Source organism: Aulonocara stuartgranti (assembly GCF_965226115.1).
Source record: "Aulonocara stuartgranti genome assembly, chromosome: 6".
Taxonomy (NCBI): Eukaryota; Metazoa; Chordata; class Actinopteri; order Cichliformes; family Cichlidae; genus Aulonocara; species Aulonocara stuartgranti.
In genome coordinates this window covers 12,842,823-12,868,072 of record NC_138944.1, presented here as the reverse complement: position 1 = coordinate 12,868,072, position 25,250 = coordinate 12,842,823, and the positions used below count along the sequence as shown (strand labels likewise).

Genomic DNA, 25,250 nt, shown 5'->3' with positions numbered 1-25,250 from the left:
CAGGGAATTTTTGTTTTATTCATAGAAGAATCTGTTGGACTTGCCAACATTTACTTGCACTGACTGAACATGTGATAAGACTCGGGGAATTACATTACTGGCTGTCAATACAGCTGGTTTCACAACTTTGGCCCCATTTAAGTCAATAAGATTGCAACTCATTGATTGAAAGCACAAAATAATCCTGGTAGTATTCATAAAGATTTTTTTTTCCACTTTTGAAAAGGAAAGTTGTCACCTCCAACAGAATTTCCTCAAATTTTCAATTCAGCTGCATCGCAATTAACCCAATAAACTCATGACAGAAAGTTAATCATGGCTGTGTCAACTTTCTGACAATGGTTGGCTTTCTCTTCTTATCTTTTGTATTATAATAACTGGTTCTACTCTGTCAGTTGTGGTTATATCGGTAATGTTAGCTCATGAGAGTTCAAATTATGTTAAAGATAAAATCAGCACTCTTTAATACTGATGTTGCAATGATGTATATGTTCCCAGTTGGTAGTTTAATGCTATCAGGTTTTCTTCTGCAGTGTCTGTCATCTGTTTTATGACTTCATTTAACAAAAGCTGATATTATTACATCAAATTATATCTGAATTTGTATGTATATTTTTCAGGTCACTTCCCAAACAAGGCCATGCCTTCAGCAGGTACTCTGCCCTGGGTACAAGGTATCATCTGTAATGCCAACAACCCCTGCTTCCGTAATCCCACACCTGGAGAGAGTCCTGGGGTGGTGGGAAATTTTAATGATTCTATGTGAGTACTTTGGCTGTCAAATGTATTAATATTTAACAATTTATGCACTGATTCACAGAATTCAAACAACACATTTTTTTTGTTTCATCCAATTCTCATCCTTCTCTAAACACCAGAATCTCCCGTCTGTTCACTGATGCCAAGAAGATCCTGTTGTACACTCAGAATGATAAGAGCTATGAAGGCTACAAGGGACTGCTAAGAGCCCTCAGGAATCTTCAGAAAAACACTGCTCGTAAGTTTGTGCCTTTGATTATTTGGTATTTTTTGTGTTAGTAAGTGTTTGAGGATCAGGTGACTGATCATTGATCACCCTTTAACCCACTCCTCCTCCCTTTTTACTCTGAAAAAGACCCAAGAATATATTTCCAGGTACAAGTAAGAGCTGTAATGTCTTGTGATCTGCAGTGAGATAGACTTCAGTCGTTGCAGATCAATACACTGACAAAAATATGCTAAACGTAGATAAAGTGACTTAAGATCACGTTTGCAGTGTACCAGCTCGTGCAACTAATGGTACCCTGAGTACTCAGAGGCCCCTTATCGCAGTCCACCAGATGTCATGGGCTCGTTTTCTGAGCAGCTAGTGGGTGTTGCACTTCTCCACTTTTATGTGTCGCTGGTGGTAGCAAAGTCTAAACTGCCCTGACAATCACAGCATAATCATAATAAGGATTTTCTACTTTGTCTGGATTGGAGTATTGTTTCTTCCTGTCTGTTACCGATAAAGTTTGCACATTTAGGGGGGAAACATATAATGATGTTATGGAAAAAACATTATTAAAGGATAAAAAGGAGGACCAGAAGGATGGCATTTCAGGACAGTGTATAACAACATTAAACAGCAGTGATGTAACTACTAACCTCCCTTAATTGGTGATGTGAAACGAGGAAGTCTAATTAATCTGGCTGCTCTTTTGTTTGACTCATTAGTGTTTCCTTGCTTTTATACTCACACAATAATAAGTACATTTATTTTCTGATATACTGAGAAGCTAAAGCAATTATAAATTATGCAATAAAACACGGCAATCAGTTTCTTGTTATTTTGGGTACCTTAGCTGACTTTGCCGTTTTGTTAGCCTGGAGATACAATTCATTATGCAATGATTCCTACAAAGCAAAGCATGGTTTGCAAACAAATCAGCTCACACAAAGAAAATATGGACTGGCAGTTTTCAATTGTAAAGATTTCTCAGTTTCCATGCCTTGTGTGGCGTGTGATATTGTATTCCTTTTTTCTGTCAGAATTTTTTTGGAATGCCTTAAAAACCAGTGATATATCTTATCTATCTGTGCGTTATTACATTTTATTTTAAATGGAGTGAACAGGGAGCCATGGGGTTTCTTTTTAACACAGTTTCTCTGTATCTGTGCACTTCATCATAATTGCTTTGTGAAAGCGCAGCGGTCTGATAGTTGTCAATCCCATATTCCACTCAGTATCTCTTTTAATCCACAAAAGGAAATGAGCTGATATAGAGCAGAGACAGCGCTGTGTGATGCCAAAGAGGGCAAACAGAGCTGGTGCTGCTTCAGAGTGATGCTATAAGAATAACAGCCTAGATCAAAGAGCTGAGAGTGGAGCCTCTCACATGTTGGTTAATAATTCAGCACTTGTAGGGAGGTCATTTCAATAAGACCTTAACTGATAAAGGTGGATTGTGAAGTGTTGTGGACACGGATAAGCTTTTTGACTTTAGATAACAAGACAAGTGGATGACACTGTATGTTATTTTCATTGATCAGATCTAACAGATATCTGTGGTGTGAGATGACATGGACAATTACATCAAAGTAAACAATTCAGCAGTAATTTGCAATATCCAATATGCTGCATATTGCCATTGCTATATATGCAATATGTTTTTGAAATGTGTTTAATATCATAAGAGTAGATGAGAGGTAAATATATTTTGATTTTGATTCCTAACCATATTGCTAATCTTCAGAGAAGTAAAGCTTAATTGCAATTGCATAGTGAATCTTCCACCGTCTTCAATCTGCCTGACTGCTTTAAAAGACTTTATTTGAGTGTTGTTTTGTTTTTTGAGCCCGAGCTTTTGAAGTAGAGACTTTAACAACAGTTTGCAAAGACACTGAAAAACTTTCAGAACAGTGATTATAGTTCTTATTATGTAACATCAATAATCAGTGAATGGAGAGTGATCTACAACACAAATAGGCTCACATGCCAACATACTCGTAGACAGTCCAGCAGGTTTTTTCCCCCCTTGAGGTTAATTTCACCTTAAGTCTGTTAGATGAGTTTTTGTGACAGATTTGGTATCACAGAAATGACAGCTTGATTTTGAACTAGTTTGACCAGTGATGCCACGGTCGCTAAGGTGTGTGATGTCAGTACTGTTTAATTACAAACAAGATTGATAGGTAATGCCAGGAACACGTACAGACTTGCAAATGTTAATATGGGACTTGCCCTCATATCAGGCTGGCACCAACGCAGGAAAAACACACATAAACAAATACTTCAAAAACTGTTCCTGTTCCTGATAAGTGATAAGTTGCTGACTGCACAAAGTACTGCTAGATTTTCCATTTCAACAAGGTTGCACCATCCACACTGGTGTGTCCCGAAGGGTCTTTGGATGCGGTGCACCATGGGAGCTTTGACTTCCTACTGGGGCGCTGATTAGACCTTATTAATACTCCCTAGCTGTTACCAGCTGGGACTTGAGGTCACACATAGACAAAGACACACAAAGGCACACAATTAGTTGTACATGCACAGGTCCATAAGGACTGGTAAGGGTATTTAGGACTTTAAAAGGATGTAGATGTTAAAACTTTCACCCTTACAAACAATTCACACACTACGGCGCGTAGATATTGCAGGCAGTAAAAAAAGTGACAACACACATGTGCCCTCAAACACACAGAAACACACTGTTCCCTTTCATTTCCTCTCGGGGGATGTTCAGTTCAGTCGAGACAAGTGTTTCCTGTCTGCATGAGTTTGTGTGCGTTTGCATCTGTGCTTGTTATAAAAACCAGAGAGCAGAAAAAGATTTACTTAAGATAATGGGAAAGGAATGGAAGATGAGAGGGGTTGTAGGAAGATGTTTTTTAAACAAGCATTCCTGATTTATAGTTGAGAACGGACTAGATGAGAGCAGATAAAAACAGAATAGACGGCCAGTAATCAGGCAGGGTGGTAAAAGAATGCGTAAACCTTTTTTTAAAGGGAAAAAGTTGATATAAAAGTATGTCGTTCCACCAACAATCTATTCTTGCGAACTGAAGGAGTTCCTGTTCTTGCTACATGATTATTCTAGTTAGTAGTTTCATTCACGGCTAGTAAATAGATGGCTTTCAAATGGTCTAAAATGTTAGTTAGAGGGCAGAACGCTGTGTGAAAGGAGAGATGGGAAAATCTGGGGAGATAAATCCTTATAGAGGAGAAGAAGACACAATATTTAGTCCAAAGTTGAATGCCCTGTAGTAACCCTGAGTTCCAAACCTGGAGCTGAGGAATAGAGAGAAGTCAGTGTGTGTGCGTGCATGTGTTTAACCACACAGCTTACTCAAGCCAGTTTCTGAAATGGTTTGACTTCACTGGAATGCAGCAAAGTACAACGAGTGCAGATGAGACATTGTGTTTCTGGGTAAAGCCATCATTGTTCATTTCCTTTATCTTTTTTTGGAATTAGCCAAAAAAACAAGGATTATCTGTGTGTGGAGGTCATTTATCATCGAATCACTGAATCTTTAATTAAGGCCTTTAAATTTTACAATTGTGAGATTGAATTTTGACAATATAAAAACAGTCTCTTTGCAGATATGTGCTTAGGTAGAGCTTATAACTTTTTGAAAGCAGTTTGTTTAAACCTCTTCTCCTGGGATATCTGCTATTTGTCTTTATGTCAGAATCAACCACTAGAAAGTGGTATTATTATTATTATTTTTAATCAGTGTATCTGGATTTCTTTCCTTTAGGTTTCAAGCTGAAAGACTTTTTGCGTGATGATGAAACCCTTTCTCACTTCCTGCATCACAATGCGTCACTTCCTCGTCACGCCCTGAAGCATATAGTGGAGGCTGATGTCAATCTTGAGAAGGTAAATGAAGACAGTTGTCTAGAATCATTATTATTTATTTTAAAGTAACATTCACCAATGGGTTAAATGTTTTCGTGCAGCTTCTCTTACCACCTGAGAACCACTACCAATACTTGTATCACTGTTTTTTTTTTCTTTTTTATGAGATAATCATAACCACCCCTGGCCACAGTGTTTGTGAATAAATCCAATGACCTTGGCTTCATAGCGTCTATTGGGCCACTGTATTCTGCTGTGGCACAGCTAAGCCCTTAATACCCGAGAGAAAAATCAGAGTGGGTGAGGGGCAGATGGGTGAAGAGGTTGTCCCCTTATCATTAGTCTTTTTGTTCAGTTTGTTTTTTCTCTAAACCCAGTGTAATGGAAACAATTTAAATGAGGTCATGTATGCTTATATATATTGTTTTTTTCTTTTTTAAGTCAGTAATTTAATTATTTTCCATTATTTTTACATTCAAAACTCCCTTTTCTGTTGCTCCCTCCCTCACTTTTAAACGATTCCTCTCGTCTTGTGTTTAATTTTCCATAATTCAGAACATGCTCATGCGCAGGTCAACACACAGAACACTTCTTCTATGCAAACAAACTCCATAGAACATACATTGACTGATCTGCCTACCCTCAACAACAGCTCCCACCTCAGCACATCACATCATCCTTGCTTAGCAGTTGGAGGGCTGAAGTCACATGGCCGCTCCTCCTTCCCCACATTTCTCCTCACGTGCAGAGACCAAAGCTCAGAGACAAATTCCCACTCTGGGATCATGTTTTACCATCTGTTCATCTCATTCCTCTCTCCCGGACAGCTATTGATCAGATAGGGCGATGTCCTTTTGGTCAGAAATTTCATAAAGAGCATTATTGAAGGAGAGGAGAGAAAATTCAAGGAAGTATGTGTTGCCATATATTGCTGTGTCCTTTGTTGTATAAAGTGAGAGTGATTCCCAGTCCCTCGACCTGTCTGCTGTAAGCACTGATGTTTTCCCAGTGAAAACACTGGAAGTCGTGTATGTCTGTGCAGATTGTGAAGTCTAATCGACATGATGGCATAACAAAAAATGTTAAAGGACATTTACAAAACAAGACACTGACACAAATACACACATTTCTACAGTCTTGAGGAAAAGGGGCCTTAATTGTGGCTGCAGCTGCTTAATAAAATTTCTTTCTATCTTTGTGAGTTTTTAAAAGAGAAAAAGAGGGATAATTTTTTAAGGCAAAATGAATTTCTTGGAATTGAGTTTTGCTTGGAGTACTGGAGTACTTTTAACGTTTGTCCAGTTTGTTCTTGGCTTACCCAGCATCGCCATTCAGAACGTTTCTTACCTCATAATTGCTCAATAATATTTTTTCTGGGAACATCATTGTTTTGCTTACATGGTCAGGTTTCAGGAATTTATCAGTTTGTGCGTGTTTTTTGGATATTAGTCATATAAGAGCCAGTAACAGTCACCTAGCAAACTTTGTTATTCACCAAATTTTGATGCAGTTTTACTTGTAAATCCATCGTAGCTTAACTCAATATATAAAACACACACAGACATTAAAATTCTCCTGTTACATTATCTCACCTATGCATTCTTTTTCATTATTCTCTATATTATCTCAATCCTGTTTTGTCTTTTTTCCCTCCTCTCTTTTTAGGTCCTCACAAAAGGTTTCGGCTTCCATCTCAGAGATCTCTGCAACACCACACCACTGGAGGAGTTTGTCCACATTGCTGACCGCAACGTGTCCCGCATGACTCAAGAGATCATCTGTAAGAGTTCCAGTGATTGGCTGAACAAGGCCCAGAGCCACTTCCTGTCTAACTTGGACTTCCTAAAACCTGTTCGGGTAAGTTGAAATCCATGAAATGATAAGTTTAGAATGGATCTTAATTTTGACATCAAATGTAATATTGCTAATAATACCTATATAACGTCTTATTTTAGTATTTCTGGCATAAAATGAAACATAAGAAAACAGATGAAAAAAAGCAACAAACTTGTAACTCAATAGTGTGTCAGAGTACAGCACTCTAAATCTGCCATCTGTGTTTACATATTTGACCGGGATGTGGTATTTTGTGTACCTGCCCGGAACTAGGAAGACATGCCCTTCCTGTTTAAAATGGAAAATATGCATTATTGTCACGGAACTGTGACGCTTCGTGGTTATAGTAAAACTATTACTAGTGCTCATGTATTTATTCAGATATCCCCAAAGTGTTTTTCAGTCAAACAAAGTACTTTTTTTTAGAAGTCCCTAGCTTTCTTTTGCAAGGAGAATCACAAATGTTCTTTATAAAAACACCTTTTGACCAGTCAGTGGTCAAAAGGAATTATAGTTATAACCACAATCTCTTATATTTTGTGCTCCCATGTCTATTTTTTGTTTGGTTTGGGTTTTTTTTTTTCTTTTCAGCTTAACCTCCCTTCTCCCTGCATGTTTCCAAAACGCCTGCCCTATCCCTCCAAACCCATGATAGAAATGTGAGTCATGATTGGAAGGATGGGAAGAGGTCAGCCAACATTATGCAGCACAGAATGTTCAAACAAGAAACAAACACAGGAGGAGAGAAATGGAGAATATCTCTGAATGTCATCATTGTCAGTAAAGTTAATAACCATTGCTGGTGTTGTCTTGCTCACTCGCGTGTAAATAAGGAACATTTCTGGCTCAGAGAAGCGTGATTTTATCAAGCCAAAAAATCATGTGTATGTCTTTTTAATTGAGTCTTTAAAACAATGATGCAAGACTGGGAAATTTTTCCGACAGGAAAAAATTTGAATTGCATAATATGAAGACCGGAACTTGCATAAGTCCGTTTCTCCCCATTTGTGCATGTGTATGTGCATGTGTGTGTGTGTAAAACAGAGGGACAGTGGAGAAATTGTTATGGCAAGAGAAAGTCAGGCAGACGAGCGAGCAACTTAGAGAGAAAGAACTTACTAGAAAGTTAAATTGTCTTTCTCTCTTCTTAGAAAGCCACTCTGTCTTCAGAAGCACCTGTGCTTTATCGAATTTCAGACACTCTTCATTCACCTTTGACCCAAATGTTATTCTTCCTCTTTACCCCACAACTTTCTCACCTTTCTCTGCCTGTGTGATAAATCTTTTCCTGTGGTCATTAGTAGTATATTATGCAAGAACAAAAGCAATTAGAAAATAGCCAATCAATTTTTATTTGTGCAGGCTACCTTAAAAATCTCTACAGCACAGTAACTGTCCTCTTTGTATCTCACAGAGGGATGTGAGGTCTGATCCAAAAGACATTCAGGAAGTCTCAGCTGCAACCGACAATCTTCTGGAAAGCCTGGGAGCACTGGCCGTTGAGGTAAACACACCGCCGATGTATACAGATAACGCAACCCCCCCATGTTAACATAACACGAACAAACAAGGTTACTGAGGTATTTGTGTCCAAAGTTCAGTCCCCTATAAAATCAATGCTTACCAAGAACCAAATCTCACTAAAGATATTTAAAGTTAGGGTCGAGGTAGTAATAAGTAATAGAAAGCACACTGTGCACTTTGATTCGAAAAGGTTGTTCTTATATGAGTCTTTTATAACACCTCATATAAAATCAGATCTCCTCTACTGACACAGTGTGCTCTGATTTACTAGGGTCCCTCTGTTTTTAAGCGATTTTGCACCACAGATCACGTTATTGTACAAACAGTAGAAAATAAATTATAGTCTAAAGCATAAAAAACTGCAGTAATGCATCTTGTTGAAGCTTAGATAAAAGTAAGCAGGCTGTGAAATATTCCTGTAAAAGCTTTGCTCAGCAGGCAACCAGGTGCACTGTCTTCGCTTGTCTCACGTCATTGCAGACAAGCAGTATAGAATCACGTGCATGCACGCTCACTTCCACGTCTGAGCTAATGTATCTTAGCGTTGCTGGAGTGTAGTTAGAAACGAGAGAAGCTACAACAGAACCTTCTTTCTCTCAGGCCCCTGCTTGGTGAGTTGGCAAAACATAAAGATCCAGTCGTGAATGCAAGTGTGTGTATGTGTTGGTGTATGTTCCTCCTAAGCAGCTGCAAGAACACCAATGTACTTCTGTCTTCTCCTCTTCTCGGCAGCTGATGTTGCATTATTCCACTCTCTGTTCTGTGTAAATGATTGATAAGCATAATCTCATGAAATCTTTTTTAAAAAAGAATTTCAACTGCAATCATTCTTGCACAACTTCCTCTGTGCTTTACCATGATTATATTCATTTTGGCCACAGCTGCTTGGAAACTTTTACACGTCACTGGAGACTTGGTTATGTTTTAGGTTGCTGAAATTGGGAATGAATTGCTATCATGCAGTGGCGTAATGACCAAAAAAAGACTATAATTCTTTTCAGTCTGTTACTTTGTTAGAAGCAGATTATATGACGTTGCTTAGCTGGCTGATAGATGAGATATGCAGCTGCCAGAATGGAGACGTGCAATCATGTACCCTCTTGTTCCCAACCAAAAATCATTCACAGCCTGTGTTTCAAGCCAAGGCTTATCACTATTGAATGGCATAAAGAGCTTAATGCATTTTCAGAATTTTTCTTCAGGAGCAAAGAAAAAGCCCTTTTCCACATTACCAGCCCTGTGACAAACCTCATGAAAAAAAGTACAGATGTTAATGTTTTTAATGTGTCAGGTTTATATTGTTGATTGTCATTTATGCTTAGAAATATTTACTCATATATGCTTAGAAGTATATAATCATTTGTAGATTGAAAGAATGTCTCATCCTAGGAGGTCTGTAACAACTCTGTGTAGCATGAAGAGGGGGGTGCGTTCACTCCTCTCCAGAGTGTTCTGGCATAGATCACTCTTGGGATCATGAGCAAGGTTGTATCTTTTCTTGCTGATACATGGTATAGCAAACACATCTATATCTGTTTTACTCTAAGTGCCTTTTGTTTAGATGAACTGCTGGACTTCCAGACCAGCAGGTTTAGGGAAGTCGTTTATGGGGTCACACTCTGACCCAACGCACAGGCAAGGTACTCTTTGTGTGTATGTAGACGTCATATGTTAATGAACCTATGTATATTCATGTAACCTCAAAAAGAGCAGTGTTACGGGGGAGCGGACGAGAGCAACTGGGGTCAAGTGAAGGAACGACGTTTGTCCAGTTCTCTCCCGTGCACGAGAAACATGAAGAACTTTGCCTACTCGTGTCTTGCTTTGCTGTGTAGTTAAAATGTCTTGAACGTTCCAGCGAATAGGTTTAAGCTACAAACCTATCAAATGTTTGTTTGGGGTTTTTTTTTTCAAAAATGTCTACTTTTTAAGCTACCTCGTGGCTTTTCATTAAACACTGGATAAATAGTATGAGCGAGCCTGGCATTATGGAGCAATGAGATGTAACTATTCTTATCAACCAGCATCTCATAACTACATGGAAAATTATGCAAAAAGAAATGGTCCATGTCAGACTTACATAATGGTCGTTGTCTGAATCAGACATCGCTGCCTTTTATTTCTCTGCTAGCCATGATGAGTTTAAATTTTTAATGTATTGTTAAACTAATTACTTAAGTACTTTATCTGAAGCCTTTTCTCAGTTTGTAAGTAGATTATTTTGGTTTTGCTGAGGAGGCAGGCATTTGTGCACTAATAATCTGGAATCCCCCCTTAGAATTTATACTAAAACCTTCATTATGATTGGTGGCAATTATTGAAAAGGGGGTCATGAATTGTCTTCTCTGGCAAGACTGGCAAATGCAGACTATTTGTGAAAAATTGATTTAAAACTCTTTTTAGAGTTTTTAAAGTCAGCTGAATCTCTTAACATGACCAGATGAACAAGAGAGAACAAGCTTATAACTTAACTTTTTTGACTCGTATAGTGTTCATTAGAATTTTTCACAAAGAAGCCCAGTTTACAGTGCATACAGCAACATTCTTAGCTTATTTACTCTTTCCTGCTTTAAAATGATCAGTGTATTGTTATGTGTTTTTCTAATAGGTTTACGTTATTAGAAAGAACAACTGTGTGCACCTGCAACTCCCATTCTATTGTTTTGTCTGAGAATTTGGATCTCTTTGGAAGTTATCTAAATGTATTTTATACTTGTGACTTGATGTTCACAATTATTTTAGGATTGCCCTCCGAGGGTCTGTTCTCATCTAAATAGCTGTGTGCTTGAGCGGAAACTTGAACTTTAGTAACCTGTGTAGACTCAGCTGTGGGGTTACTCTAGGATGATCTTTCTCTGCTGCCTCCATGTCTGTGTCGATGTGCGTGTGTGTATTTTTGTGCAAGTTCCTGCATGGATGTGTGTATTAGTCACCTAGTCACCCAAGATAACATGGGCAGTAACCCACTAGGGAAATGACACATTAATTTAGTCACACAAAAGCGTTTTCAGCACAAGGCAAGTACGCACTCATGCAGACCTATATATAAATTTTGCCTGGTGGCTACATGCAGTGTTAAATACAAACACACACATACACATATGCACAGCCTGATATTTTTTTAATGTACTTTGACAGCCACAAAACAAAACTTCCTAAAAGACTCTGATATGCACCCAGTCAGCACTACAGACAGACACATACTGGCAGAAATAATCACCCACAGTTCTTTGTACATGACAGAGCAGGAAAGCATGTGACCATTTGATGTGGCTGCAGGATCAGCTGCAAAGCGACCGCATACAAAACGAGCTCAGCGAGTGCAAATGTAGGACGCAACAGGTCTTTAAATTACGGCTCAGTTTCTCTTTGTTTGAAACTTACGTTGAATATTTGTTTGCCTGGCAAATAGCGAATAAATAAATGAATAAAAATGACATGGAGCAGCTGATATTAAGTGACAAAGATGACAAAGAAAATTGCAGATTTCAGTCTAAAACAGGAATGCGTGGCATTTCAGAAAGCCGTGTGCGTTTCTACTTGTCTGGCTTGAATGTGTTTATATGCGTTTGTGTGTGTGCATGTGTGTTTCTGTGTCAATGAGCATGTACTCAGTAGCAGTTGTCAGAATAATAGGGCTGTACTTGTGGAGCCTGCGGATGTTTGCCAGTTACGAGAACGCCCGATAGTAACCTTTCTTTGTTCTTGTACCTTCCTCTGCTTTCTGTGCTCATTTCTACCTCCTGCTGCAGCCTCTCACACACTGTCTTGTTTGTTTGTTTGTCTTCAGTTTCTTTCTTTCACATTTTTATCTCATTTTTTCAAGAAAGGGTCTGATTTCTTCATCCTCCATGCTTAAAGCACAAAGCTCAAAATTACCGTATGCCCTAGTACCCCCCTTCCTTTCACAAAAGTCCCCCTTTGAGTGGACTTGAAATGCTTGATTGTTTTTTGTGTGCGTGTGTGACGCTGGAATTGCTGAAGTTATCGTCTGTTTTCTTTCTTTTTTACTTTAACAAAAGACATCCTTCTCTGTCACGAGTCGGTGACATAATTGCGTGTGTAGGTAGCTGATGACCAGTTTGGAAACTTAACAGTGAACTAGTGTGGACTTGTCTGATGACCTATAGTAACCTCAGTGTGAACCAGAATGAACTCCCTGCTTCCTTCACTTTGATGAAACAATGCAAATGTATGTTGACATCACAATAATTCCAGTTTTTCTGGAGATTAAAACTGGAAGGATATGCAAAAGAAGATAATCTTGGTCATTTTATATTTGTTACATTTTGTGCCAATGCCAAACAAATGTTTAACAGAATGATGAGTGAATGTCACAAAGTTTATCTAACTTAAAAGTCAATTTCCCTTTATCTGTGTGCACATTAAAAACACATGCATAAGCAGCAGAAAACTAGCAGAGATAACTGCTGTTGAAATGCAATGCAAGTTCTGTGTTATTTGTTACAAAACGTACACATGTGAGATGTACACTATGATAAATATCATCATCACAGCTGCTTTTTATGTAAGTTGCTCAGCAGTAGCATGCAAGTCACGTGCAGAAATACGTGTTACATTTTATCTGACCTCTCCTCATGCACACACATACTCAGGCATAACGATAGACCAGGAACACCAGTTAAATTTATCTGAGGCAGGCAGACAGCTAAGTGTCTCCACCCCTCAGTGCAGCACTTGACTTCCACGTCCAGAATACCAACCATAGAGGAGATGATAACCTTCAATATCTTCACACCTCCTGCGTCACACACAGGCACTCAAACATTTTATATTACTGTTGTCACAAATGATCCCTTTTCAAATAAGGATGTGGGCATATTATTTTCATTTTGCTCGTTATCTGTTTAATCATTCAGGACATTTGAGAATACCTGAAGAAGAAATGTGTGCAGAGCAACTTTGAACACATATGGGATGACACTTGAAGTGATCAGCGGTGCATTAAAAACACTCATGTTGTCATTCAGGATGAATTTCAACCATGTGGATCTGCATAATTAAAAAAAAAAAAAGTGACAGTCTTAAATATATGCAGTTACTTTACTGTAAAAAGGCAATATGGTAAAAAAAAAAAAAAAAAGCCTCCTGCCTGAAACATAAAAATTGTTCTAATATATTAAGATGATATTTTGTGTCTAAAATAGGTCTTTTCAGGAGCATTATCTCTATTTGTGTAGACAAACCAAAGATTGTCAACCGATTTTTTGAGGACATGAGAAGTAGATCTCTAATTTGACCTACTGCCACCTAGCAATCATCAATATGTTGACATTTCTATCTGCCTCTCTCTACTACAGCTTTCCAGCATGAAGAGTTGGAAGGATATGCGAAAGGAGATCCTGTATCTTACCGCAAATGCTACAGGGTCTCCAAATCAGATGTACCAGGCCGTGTCACGTATCGTCTGTGGACATCCTGAGGGAGGGGGCCTCAAAATCAAGTCTCTCAACTGGTATGAAGACAACAACTACAAGGCCCTTTTTGGAAACCACGGCAACGATAATGACAGTGAACCCATTTCCACTTACGATAACTCCTCCAGTAAGTGTCCAGAGCTCACCTATCAATTTAGTTTCACAATAGTACAGTTTGTTAGTCAAATATTTTGTTGTTACTAATACAAGGTTCACCATTTAAATGTCTCTATTTTTATTTTTCAGCTCCTTATTGTAACAATTTGATGAAGAACCTGGAGTCCAGTCCCATTTCCAGAATGATCTGGCGAGCTCTGAAGCCCCTTCTCATGGGGAAGATCCTTTATACACCAGACACTCCAGCAACACAGAGGATCATCCACGAGGTATAGCTATCGCTTAACATATAAAATCCCCATTAGAGGTGTGTATGAACCATTAAATGAAATTATCTTTGGTGGGTCTTTCAGGTTAATAAGACCTTCCAGGAGCTGGGTGTGCTGAGGGACCTTGGAGGGATGTGGGAGGAGATGAAGCCCAAGATTTGGAACTTCATGGAGAATAGCGAGGAAATGGACATGGTCAGGGTGAGTGCGTGCAGGGGCATTTTCCTTTGGCACACATCAGCACTGTCTGCTTTGTGTGCTTCCTGTTTACATGAAAGGATCGCCTTTACTGAAATGTAATTATGTATAATTATATATCTGATGTGACCTCAATAGCAAAGAGTGTTTATGTTCTGGGATTTTTTTGATGAATTTATTTGAAGCTATCGAAATGAGAATTTGGCAGCTGAGGAAAAAAACCTCGTAAACCAAAACTAAGAACTGATCTCATTTAGGCCACACTTGTTCTCGTTCAAATAAGAAAAGAGCCGGACCAACCACACATGTGCTTGGTTGACTACTTGTTCTGCCACGATTAGTGAGCATCGTTCTGGATTCATCCTATTGGAGTCAGTTTACTTGTTATTATGTTCTCAAAAATACATCAGTGCATGGCTGTGCCTGAGAAATCTGTTCAGCATTTTCATGTGGGAATTACATAAAGCACCACCTGGTGGTGAAGGGTTGTAAAAATACTTACTGACTGATAATGAGCTGCATTTTGAGTTTAATGATAAGTTGCTGTCAGGGATAAACTGCCTGAACAAGCAAGAATGCATGCAGGAGTTTTTCACAGTTTGGCATTTTGCATCACAAAAAGAAGAAGGTTAAAAGACAATTTAAATGAAAGAAAAAAGAACTTTCAGCTTTTCCAGCATCTTAAAAAATTTTTCTATCAAAATCAGCATTGTTATTTTGATTTTATTTGTTATTAAATGTTATTTTTTCTTTTTGCAGACCCTGCTCCAGAATAATGCCAGCGCTATGTTCCTTAACACCCAGCTTAGTGGGACTGAGTTGCGCGTGTCAGACATAGCAGCATTCCTCTCTAAGACCTCAGTTAACAAAAAACACGCAGGATCGGTCTACACCTGGAGAGACGTCTTCAATGAAACCAACCACGCCATACAGACCATTTCTCGTTTCATGGAGGTTAGTGTTAATAAAAGGATGTATTAGCAAAAAGTGCACAACAAACTGTCATGTGCTGCCATGTTTTTTGAGATTTTGGGATTAAAGCCATAATAACGTGAGTCTGAAGTTATGTCTGTAGAATAGGTGTTCATGCATGCAGAAAAATAACAGCTAATTTCACATTTTTTGGCATCACAGTACAAATCTGCCATCATCTTCGACTGTTCAGTGCATTTGAACTGCTTTCAGATCCTCACAGCTATTTACTTCCCATATATAGATAATTTTATTACTGTAATTGATCATTTTAGTGTGAATCTCAATGTGAATCTGACCTGGTTTTGTCTGACCTGTTGTCTCTAGCCACTGCGGATAATGTTATTAAATGCACAAATGCAATACAAATCACTTAAAAAGCCTCACTTAGGGTCAATTACATGTTCAGCAAAATCACAAACAACTCACTGACCTACTGACTGTTTCACCCTTTAAGATCATATGATGTGTGAAGCTTCTTGCACTGTGAACTGTGTCGAGGACAACCGTACACAGTCAAAAATGACATACATATGTAGCATATGGTGTATTTTAATTGTTATCGTCCACCCACATTTCATTATGCTTTCTAGCTTTCTGTTGGCACAGTAGAGACTTGCTGTGGGAGGATCTGGTACAAGTCTGCTTCTGTCAACTAAAAAAGTCTGAAGCTAATCTGTAGGAGCTCTCAACAAATCAGCTAAACAATCCTGGTGTGGTTACAAAAGCACCTGAGTTTGTGCAATCAGGTGTAAAGTTCATTGCTGTTTTCCAGTTTAAATAAATGTAATTCTGAGAAACTGTGTGACTACTTGAGCTGAAACTTTTTTAGCATTCGTAAGAGCTGAGTAGTTTGTTTTGGAGCTGTTAAGGACTTAACACTTGAACTGGATGTCTGCAGGCTGATGGCGTCTTCAGTATGAACACTTTTCAGATAAAAGTTATTGCAAAAGTGCCTTTTTTCTAGCTAAACTGAAATTAAAACCATTCTTTATCAAAATCCTTCAGTGTGTGAACCTGGACAAGCTGGAGCCAGTGGCTAATGAGGAGCGATTGGTCAACAAGTCCATGGGTCTTCTTGATAACCAGAGGTTTTGGGCTGGAATCGTGTTTCCTGACATTGCCCACAACAACAGCACTGACCTGCCACCCAATGTCAATTACAAAATTCGTATGGACATCGATAATGTGGAGAGAACAAACAAGATTAAAGACGGGTAAGTGGCCGTGTTGACCAGACGTTTTTTATTTATTTTCCCTTTTCCTTTGACCCTCTTGATTTTCATCTTGTTTTGCAGATATTGGGACCCTGGTCCCAGGGCAGACCCCTTTGAGGACCTGCGGTATGTCTGGGGTGGGTTTTCCTACCTGCAGGATGTAATCGAACAAGGAATTATCAGAGCTGTCACCGGCACCAAGCAGAAGACAGGAATCTACATTCAGCAGATGCCCTACCCCTGCTACGTTGATGATATGTAAGTGAATGCTGTGGTTAAAAAAAGAATGTGTTTCAGTTCTACAGAGGATATGTGTGTAACATTCAATGCGCTTTTTCAGATTCCTGCGTGTGATGAGTCGGTCAATGCCTCTTTTCATGACCTTGGCATGGATGTACTCAGTAGCTATCATCATCAAGGGAGTGGTATACGAGAAAGAGGCACGTCTCAAAGAGACTATGAGAATCATGGGACTGAACAACGGCACCCTTTGGCTCAGCTGGTTCATCAGCAGTTTAATCCCCCTGCTGATCAGCGCTGGGTTGTTGGTGATGTTATTGAAGGTTGGTGCAGCCACAGGCACACACACGTATGCCCAATATGTCACCATGAAGGAATGTCAGCAAATTATAGAAAACAAGTGAACATGCTCGCACTGATCATTGCAGATGTTCATACTCAGCACAATTAAGTCACTCTTTTTCCATGATGTCTCCAAATTTAATTAAAAGGTGGAAAACAACTGACATCATTCTTTTCGCTCCCTGTCTCTTTTGTCTGACGTCCTTCTCAGATGGGTAACCTGCTGCCTTACAGTGACTCCGGCGTTGTGTTTCTCTTCCTGGGATCATTTGGCGTAGTTACCATCATGCAGTGCTTTCTCATCAGCACGCTGTTTTCTCGTGCCAACTTGGCAGCCGCCTGCGGTGGCATTATATACTTCACTCTCTACCTGCCCTACGTGCTTTGTGTTGCCTGGCAGGACTACGTGGGCTTTGGAGCAAAAATTGTTGTGGTGTGTTGAATAGATTTAATTACACACTTATGAATACAAACATGATTCTTTTGCATTTTGTACTCTTTGTCTTAAAATATTACTTCTATGTTTGAATATAGTGATTAAAAACAAGCTTGCTGTATGCAGGCATAATTTTCTGTCCTAAAATTTGAATGCTCTTTCATTTTCACAGAGTCTCCTTTCTCCTGTGGCTTTCGGTTTTGGATGTGAGTACTTTGCCCTCTTTGAGGAGCAAGGAGTGGGAATACAGTGGTCAAACCTACTTGCCAGCCCTCTAGAGGAAGACAGCTACAACCTGACCACCTCCATCTGCCTCATGCTGTTTGACGCTGTGTTGTACGGAATAATGACCTGGTACATTGAAGCTGTGTTCCCTGGTGAGTTGTGCAAAAACTTTGCAGTTTGGGTATTTTTCCCTTTAGCGGACAAATTGCACATGAGCAATATGAATTATTTGACAAGCAATACATTCTGTTACAGGTCAGTATGGGATCCCTAGGCCCTGGTATTTTCCCTTCACTAGGACATATTGGTGTGGAGAAAAAGAGAACAAGAACATCTCCACCCCTCTGTCAAAGAAGGGTAACGCTGATGGTACATATCATAATCATTATTATCATAATTTTTAGATATACAACACATCTTCACTTTAAACTACTTAAAGTTTGGATGGCATACCAGGATAAATTATGCTGTTTTTTTGTGTCTGATTTGCAGCTGTCTGCATTGAGGAAGAGCCAAGCCACATAGAGCCAGGTGTTTACATTGAGAATCTCGTGAAGATCTACAGCCATGGAAACAAACTGGCCGTGGACGGGCTGTCCCTGAGATTCTATGAGGGACAGATCACCTCCTTCCTCGGACACAATGGAGCTGGCAAAACCACAACTATGTAAGATAGTGCACATGTTGTCTACAGTACTCCCAAGTTTTGCTGAGCTGAGAATTTGACACTTGATAAAGGATTTAAAAGTTTGCTCAGCTGAAGTGCTGACTGTATTTTTGTGTTTCCTTCTTGTTTCTGATCAAGGTCAATCCTGACAGGGCTGTTTCCACCCACCTCTGGCACAGCCTACATTCTCGGCAAAGACATTCGTTCTGAACTCAGCACAATCCGGCAGAATCTGGGTGTATGCCCTCAACACAACGTACTTTTCAGCATGTACGTATGCGTTACTGGGGGACAGACTTTTGTGGAAACTTTCAGTCTTTTGTGCTTTGGCTGTTAAGTGAACTGTTGCTTGCTGTAATGCAGGTTGACAGTCGAGGAACACATCTGGTTCTACGCCCGCCTGAAGGGTCTTTCAGAGGAGAAGGTGAAGGCGGAAATGGAACAAATTGTGAATGATGTTGGACTGCCTCACAAACGAAAGTCTCGCACAAGCACCCTGTCCGGTCAGTTTAAATTTGATTTATTTCAGTGGGCAGGTTGTGCAAAGGGATTTTCTGTTTAACGCTTCAACAGAAAGTCTGTCTCTGACTTTTATTTCTTGATGTCTTTTTAGGTGGGATGCAGAGGAAGCTGTCAGTGGCCTTGGCTTTTGTTGGTGGTTCAAAGGTTGTGATTCTGGATGAACCCACAGCTGGTGTTGATCCCTACGCACGCAGGGGCATCTGGGATCTCTTGCTCAAATACAGACAAGGTAACTAGATCTGATATTGTCTTAGCTTGTTATTTTTGTAGTTTTACATAGAATTTGAGTCAAGAAATCCACCCCCAAGAATGAAATGACAAATTCAGTTTTTTCTATTCTTAGGCCGCACTATCATCCTGTCCACTCATCACATGGACGAGGCTGACATCCTGGGTGACCGCATTGCCATCATTTCGCACGGGAAGCTGTGTTGCGTAGGCTCCTCTCTTTTCCTGAAGACCCACTTGGGGACAGGCTACTACCTGACCCTGGTCAAGAGAGACTATGACTTGACACTACAGTCATGCAGGAATTCTGCCAGCACAGTCTCCTATAGCAAGAAAACAGAAAAGGTACAAGAAATGTAAAAAGCAATATTAAGCTTTTTCAAATGAAGAAAAAAAAACTTTCTGTATCATTAATACAGAAATATACTCTACTATAGTAAAATAGAAAATATACATGCTGATTGCTAATGAAGGACAACTGATTTAGTCTTCCCTCTTAACATTGTCTTGTCTTTTAAACAGGAGGACAATGTATCAGAAAGCAGTTCAGATGCTGGTCTTGGCAGTGAACCAGAAAGTGAAACCACTACTATTGGTAAGAATCAATAACAAAGTGGCTGTCTTTCTTATAAAATTAAGCCCACATTATCAGTTTGAGCTCCAAAAAGGAAAGCTGTAATGTAAAATGACCTCTGTCCGTTTACTAACTTCTCACTCTCTCTGCTTTTTCTTCCCCACAGATGTCTCCCTCATTTCCAATGTGATTTTCAAGCATGTCCCTGAGGCTCGCCTGGTGGAGGATCTCGGCCATGAACTCGCCTATGTCTTGCCCTACCAGGCTGCAAAAGATGGCGCCTTTGTGGAGCTCTTTCATGAGCTTGATGACCGACTGACTGACTTGGGAATCTCAAGTTATGGAATATCTGATACCACCCTAGAAGAAGTAAGATACTACATTTTCATTTGGTTGGAGTTAACTTTTTTACATATTTATATGTCATTTGCATTATTTTTTGCAGTCTGTTTTCACCTTAGCCAGTATTTTAATTTATTTCCCTCTAACTCTTCAGATTTTCTTGAAAGTGGCTGAGGACAGTGGAGTGGATTCAGTTGAGCTCTCAGGTAAATCTGGGATATTTATTCCAACATTTCCACACCTAACGTCTCCTATGCAATCTACATTATAACACCATTTGTTGGTAAACATTAGATGAAATAATTAGAAATTAAATGCTGTGTACACCGAGTCTTAAATAAGAAGCATCAGGGAACATAGAAAAGACAAAACAATGGAATTTAAATAGTTTAGCTCAGCTCACTGATTCTCATGTGGCTGCAGATGGAGTCGTGCCCACCAGAACCCGTCGTCGTCATGCGTTCGGAGATCACCAGAGCTGCCTGAAACCCTTCACTGAGGATGACTTTGATTTCAATGACTCTGAAGGTGACCCAGGTAGAAATGGATTACCCAGCATGAAGTGCAGTGATAGCAAAGATCTTTTTCGCTATCATTCATCAAATCTTTCAGCCTATGCTTGTACCTAAAGTTTCATTTTACCAGATATATAAATATAAACAAAATTACAAATTTGCAGACATTAAGTTATTACAATCCATGTGTCACAAGTTATGTTTCCATGTTGTCACACTGCAGTTTTGCTGATGGGTATCATGTTGTCTGTGTTCAGAATCCCGTGAGACCGACTGGCTTAGTGGAACAGATGGCAAAGGGTCATACCAAGTGAAAGGCTGGAGTCTGAAGAGACAGCAGTTTGTAGCACTACTGTGGAAACGATTCCTCTATGCTCGACGCTCTAGGAAGGGCTTTTTTGCCCAGGTATACTGGCATTAAACCCACATATATGGGCTCTACACACAGTGCTAGCCATTATATGAATGTTTATGCCTCGCTCAATCATGAGGCTCTTCCTAACTACTAACTTAATTGCCCCTTGGGGATAAATAAAAGTCTTTCTGATGCTGATTCTGATTCTATAAAATAATAGCTGTATTTTTCTCTTTTAACATCAGTGCTGTTATCTTTCAGATTGTGCTTCCGGCAGTGTTTGTGTGTATTGCCTTGGTCTTCAGCCTGATCGTTCCTCCATTTGGAAAGTACCCCAGCCTGGCTCTGGATCCTGGCATGTATGGAGAACAGTTTACCTTCATCAGGTAAGATAAAATCTGTCTGCAAAGAACTTTAATCCATTGTTTTGCAAAATAGCCCATTTTTCTCAGCCCATTAAAGATGTAAAACGTTACATAACGCTGCCTATCCTTTAGTGTTCTTACCAAAGCTGTAAATGCTAAGTAGAATTTTGTGACGATGTTCTTTTAACATGTATTTCTCCTACTTTTAGAGATAGTTTAAAATGGCATGTGTTATTAAAAGGAATGTGTTTTGTTTGTGCCTTTGCAGTAATGACATGCCTGAAGACCCTCATACCAACAATCTGCTTGGAGCTCTGACAGCAGAACCTGGCTTTGGAACACGCTGCATGGAAGGACAGCCAATACCGTGAGTTAACTTACATTTAGGAAAAATATTTAGATCTATATTATAGATCGTGTAAGAATCAGTCAGAATTTCAGGAAGAATGCTTAATGCATATGGACAAATTGGAGATTTTAATATGAGCGCCCTCTTTATGCTCCAGGGACATTCCCTGCACTGCAGTTCAAGATGAGTGGTCGGTCCCTCAAGTCTCTCAAAGTGTGAAGGACATGTTTGACAAAGGAAATTGGACCATGCAGAATCCGTCTCCATTGTGTGAGTGCAGCTGCGAAGGGCGCAAGAGGATGCTGCCCGAGTGTCCATCTGGAGCTGGGGGGCTTCCACCACCACAGGTTAGAGTTCTTTCCTTCTCATTGTTACCAAAGCACTTGCTCATAGGGGGTCATATGATTATATTTTCTCTGTTTTCTTTGTATTATTCTAGGGTCTTTACTTTACAACATAAATTACCTTGAGGCGACTGTTGTTGTGATTTGGCTCTGTATAAATAAATAATTGAAATTGAGATGGCAAATAAAATCTAAAACCAGTTAAAACAAAAGTCATATAATAAGTGTGAGCAACCAACTAGATGAATAATGAACACGAAATAACTGATTTGTCTGTTTTTGTATCCAGATGAAGCTCAGTGAGACAGACACTCTGCAGAATTTGACAGGCAGAAACGTTTCAGACTATCTGGTTAAGACCTACGCTCAGATCATTGGCAAGAGGTAACACTCCTCTGACATGTTATTATTATTTACCTTGATTTTTTTTTAATGCAAATTGTTCTCATTCAAGCAACTATCAAGCACTGAGTAATTTCTTTTCCTTTCTTACAGCCTGAAGAACAAGATCTGGGTCAACGAGTTCAGGTACAGTAACAGACATGATGCATCTTTAGTTCCTTCACAAATCAATAATACTGAGTGAGTGCTTCTCCGCTGTGTCCTTTCAAAGTATTAAAATGGCTGTAATCTATTGCAGATATGGCGGATTCTCATTAGGTGCAAGGAGTTCACAATTTCTGGCCCACGCAGATGAAACTGATCGGGCAATTGCTCAGCTGAGGAGACGTTTCCATCTTGAAAGAGTAAGAGATTTTATTACATTATGTACTACATAATCCATAAACCGTTCCATAATGGCCTGCTTTGATTTTGTCGGGATAAGACTCTTACAGGGGGTCTGTCTGTGCTGTTATAATTACAGCTGTACTGATGATAAACATGGTATCTTATTACAAGTCTGAGCAGTGTCAGTTTACACATGTGCTAAAAAAAGACTTGGCTCACTTCTTCTGTCTGCTGCCTCGCCCATTCTCCAGGGAGCTGCAGCAGATCGTTTCTTTCACAGTCTTTCCAGTTTCATCCAAGGATTGGACACCAAGAATAACGTCAAGGTTAGCACACACACGCACACATGCACACACGAGACAGCAGTTATACAACAGCACGTGGCTCTGGACATTACAGTTAAGCCTCCTTGATCAATTCCTTCAACAGTGCCATTGTTAAACCTGCAGCTTGCACACAAAATGTGTAGTACTCAACCTACATGCTATTTATGTTGAGTATGTCATAGATAATGAACATTACATAGATTCCCCTCCACATTGGTGAGATTTATTGCCCTATGTTTTCTTTCTTACAGAGTATCAAGTAATGTGTATTTTTCTTGTACTTGTACTTTCACATTTTAAATGCAAATGGTGTCTGGCACTATTTGGTGTCCAAAATAACAGCAAATGCACTATAACATTAGAACCTAAGTGGGTTTTTTTAAGTGCTACTTTGACTGTGGAAAGATAATAAGTGCTCAAGAGGGGGTAAAATAAATGAATGCTGTAGACTTTCTTTACTCTTACAGACTTGTAACACTTAGCTGATCTCCAAGCTGCTGTTTTATGTCTAAGCTCCTTTTATTTAGTCTCTAATGTTACATCAAGTGAAACTCTCACAATTGCCTCTCTTAATGCAGATTTGGTTTAACAACAAAGGCTGGCACAGCATTGGTTCCTTCCTCAATGTGATGAACAACGCCATTCTACGGGTCAGTCTGCCAGGTGGAAAAGACCCCACAAAGTTTGGCATCACTGCCTACAATCATCCACTCAACCTCACCAAGGAGCAGCTCTCACAAGTCGCGTTGTGAGTATTACAGTGACTACAGTGCTGAATTCAAAGGTTTAACTATCTCTTTGGCCTCTCCTTACTCCCGTTGTGTCTTTTGTTATTTCTTTTCCAGGATGACAACATCGGTGGACGTGCTCGTGTCCATTTGCGTCATCTTCGCCATGTCCTTTGTGCCCGCCAGTTTTGTGGTCTTTCTCATCCAAGAGAGAGTGAACAAGGCTAAACACATGCACTTCATTAGTGGAGTACAACCCTTCCTCTACTGGCTGGCCAACTTTGTCTGGGATATGGTAAGTCATTTTAGTTTTTCGAAACTTAAGGTTCATTTGGCTCAAGACTTGAAAAAGACTTGAAAACCACAGTCGTGATACAACATCTAGCTTATTGAAAGTACATTTTTTTATCCCATTTGCAGTGTAACTACATCGTTCCCGCCACACTGGTGATCATCATCTTTGTGTGTTTCCAACAAGACGCCTACGTCTCCTCCACCAATCTGCCTGTGCTGGCTCTGCTGCTGCTACTATATGGGTAAATTAGGCACAAACACAATTTCTTTGTCTCTTTCCGTTTTTGTTTATCTTTAACCTGTTTTCATATAAAATTCTGTTTGTGTCTTTTTTCAGATGGTCAATCACCCCTCTGATGTACCCAGCTTCATTTTTCTTTAAAATACCCAGCACAGCCTACGTGGTTCTTACTAGCGTCAACATACTGATAGGAATCAACGGCAGCGTGTCCACATTTGTTCTCGAGCTGTTTGGAAGCAATGTAAGCAGTTATTAGTAGCAGGAGACTTGTAAATTTGTAAGGAATTACTCAAAAATATCTAGAGTTGCAGGTTTTTGAATGACTGACATTGAATTTTCAACCTTTCTTGGCTAAATGCTGCCTTCATTCCTCCTTCAGGAAATCGGTGGCATTAATGATATCCTGAAGAATGTGTTCCTCATCTTCCCTCACTTCTGCTTGGGAAGAGGACTTATTGACATGGTGAAGAATCAAGCAATGGCTGATGCTCTGGAGAGATTCGGTAAACACAGCAGGCAGTTGTTAACTACAGCAATAAATGTGTTCTTATTAGTTTTTGACAAGGTACGAAAAATAAGTGTTTGTTCCTAAAATGTATGTCCTGTTGTAGGTGAAAACCGGTTCCGCTCTCCTCTGGCCTGGGACATGGTTGGAAAGAACTTGTTTGCAATGGCCATTGAGGGTGTTGTCTTCTTCTGTATAACCGTCCTCATTCAGTATCACTTCTGCTTCAAGGCCAGGTGGGGGAAACTTATTACATACATGTGATTATTCTGTTTTAAATGCATTAAACTTTGTTCTCCATATCACAACACTCAGACTTAACTCCTTTCCTCCGTAACTTTCAGGTCATCCACTAGTCATCTGAAGCCCATCGGAGAGGAAGACGAGGATGTGGCAAGAGAGCGACAGCGGATCCTCAGCGGTGGAGGACAGTCAGACATCCTGGAGCTCAGACAGCTCACCAAGATTTACAAGCGTAAACAGAAGCCAGCAGTGGACCGGCTGTGTGTTGGCATCCCTCCTGGAGAGGTAT

At 39.7% G+C, this 25,250-nt stretch overlaps 1 protein-coding gene across 2 annotated transcripts in view; it reads left to right on the top strand.

Annotated features, from left to right (window-relative positions):
* The window catches only part of LOC309708402 (phospholipid-transporting ATPase ABCA1-like), a 34,856-nt gene that overhangs the window by 5,457 nt on the left and 4,149 nt on the right, over positions 1 to 25,250 (top strand). Inside the window, exons 4-42 of one of the 2 annotated variants that reach the window (XM_082536403.1) lie at positions 621 to 762; positions 879 to 997; positions 4,720 to 4,841; positions 6,486 to 6,677; positions 8,071 to 8,160; positions 13,502 to 13,745; positions 13,865 to 14,004; positions 14,089 to 14,205; positions 14,962 to 15,156; positions 16,183 to 16,391; positions 16,473 to 16,649; positions 16,732 to 16,954; positions 17,185 to 17,406; positions 17,582 to 17,786; positions 17,890 to 18,003; positions 18,127 to 18,301; positions 18,440 to 18,571; positions 18,665 to 18,804; positions 18,915 to 19,052; positions 19,167 to 19,396; positions 19,574 to 19,646; positions 19,792 to 19,994; positions 20,122 to 20,173; positions 20,391 to 20,495; positions 20,740 to 20,888; positions 21,099 to 21,223; positions 21,471 to 21,569; positions 21,709 to 21,898; positions 22,185 to 22,279; positions 22,391 to 22,423; positions 22,536 to 22,641; positions 22,876 to 22,950; positions 23,529 to 23,698; positions 23,796 to 23,973; positions 24,099 to 24,214; positions 24,310 to 24,454; positions 24,593 to 24,716; positions 24,825 to 24,954; positions 25,063 to 25,246. In XM_082536403.1, coding sequence (XP_082392529.1) covers positions 621 to 762; positions 879 to 997; positions 4,720 to 4,841; positions 6,486 to 6,677; positions 8,071 to 8,160; positions 13,502 to 13,745; positions 13,865 to 14,004; positions 14,089 to 14,205; positions 14,962 to 15,156; positions 16,183 to 16,391; positions 16,473 to 16,649; positions 16,732 to 16,954; positions 17,185 to 17,406; positions 17,582 to 17,786; positions 17,890 to 18,003; positions 18,127 to 18,301; positions 18,440 to 18,571; positions 18,665 to 18,804; positions 18,915 to 19,052; positions 19,167 to 19,396; positions 19,574 to 19,646; positions 19,792 to 19,994; positions 20,122 to 20,173; positions 20,391 to 20,495; positions 20,740 to 20,888; positions 21,099 to 21,223; positions 21,471 to 21,569; positions 21,709 to 21,898; positions 22,185 to 22,279; positions 22,391 to 22,423; positions 22,536 to 22,641; positions 22,876 to 22,950; positions 23,529 to 23,698; positions 23,796 to 23,973; positions 24,099 to 24,214; positions 24,310 to 24,454; positions 24,593 to 24,716; positions 24,825 to 24,954; positions 25,063 to 25,246 — 5,678 coding nt within the window. Of the gene's footprint in view, positions 1 to 620; positions 763 to 878; positions 998 to 4,719; positions 4,842 to 6,485; positions 6,678 to 8,070; positions 8,161 to 13,501; positions 13,746 to 13,864; positions 14,005 to 14,088; positions 14,206 to 14,961; positions 15,157 to 16,182; positions 16,392 to 16,472; positions 16,650 to 16,731; positions 16,955 to 17,184; positions 17,407 to 17,581; positions 17,787 to 17,889; positions 18,004 to 18,126; positions 18,302 to 18,439; positions 18,572 to 18,664; positions 18,805 to 18,914; positions 19,053 to 19,166; positions 19,397 to 19,573; positions 19,647 to 19,791; positions 19,995 to 20,121; positions 20,174 to 20,390; positions 20,505 to 20,739; positions 20,889 to 21,098; positions 21,224 to 21,470; positions 21,570 to 21,708; positions 21,899 to 22,184; positions 22,280 to 22,390; positions 22,424 to 22,535; positions 22,642 to 22,875; positions 22,951 to 23,528; positions 23,699 to 23,795; positions 23,974 to 24,098; positions 24,215 to 24,309; positions 24,455 to 24,592; positions 24,717 to 24,824; positions 24,955 to 25,062; positions 25,247 to 25,250 lie in introns of both variants that reach the window. The other variant, XM_082536402.1, reaches the window with a different exon arrangement.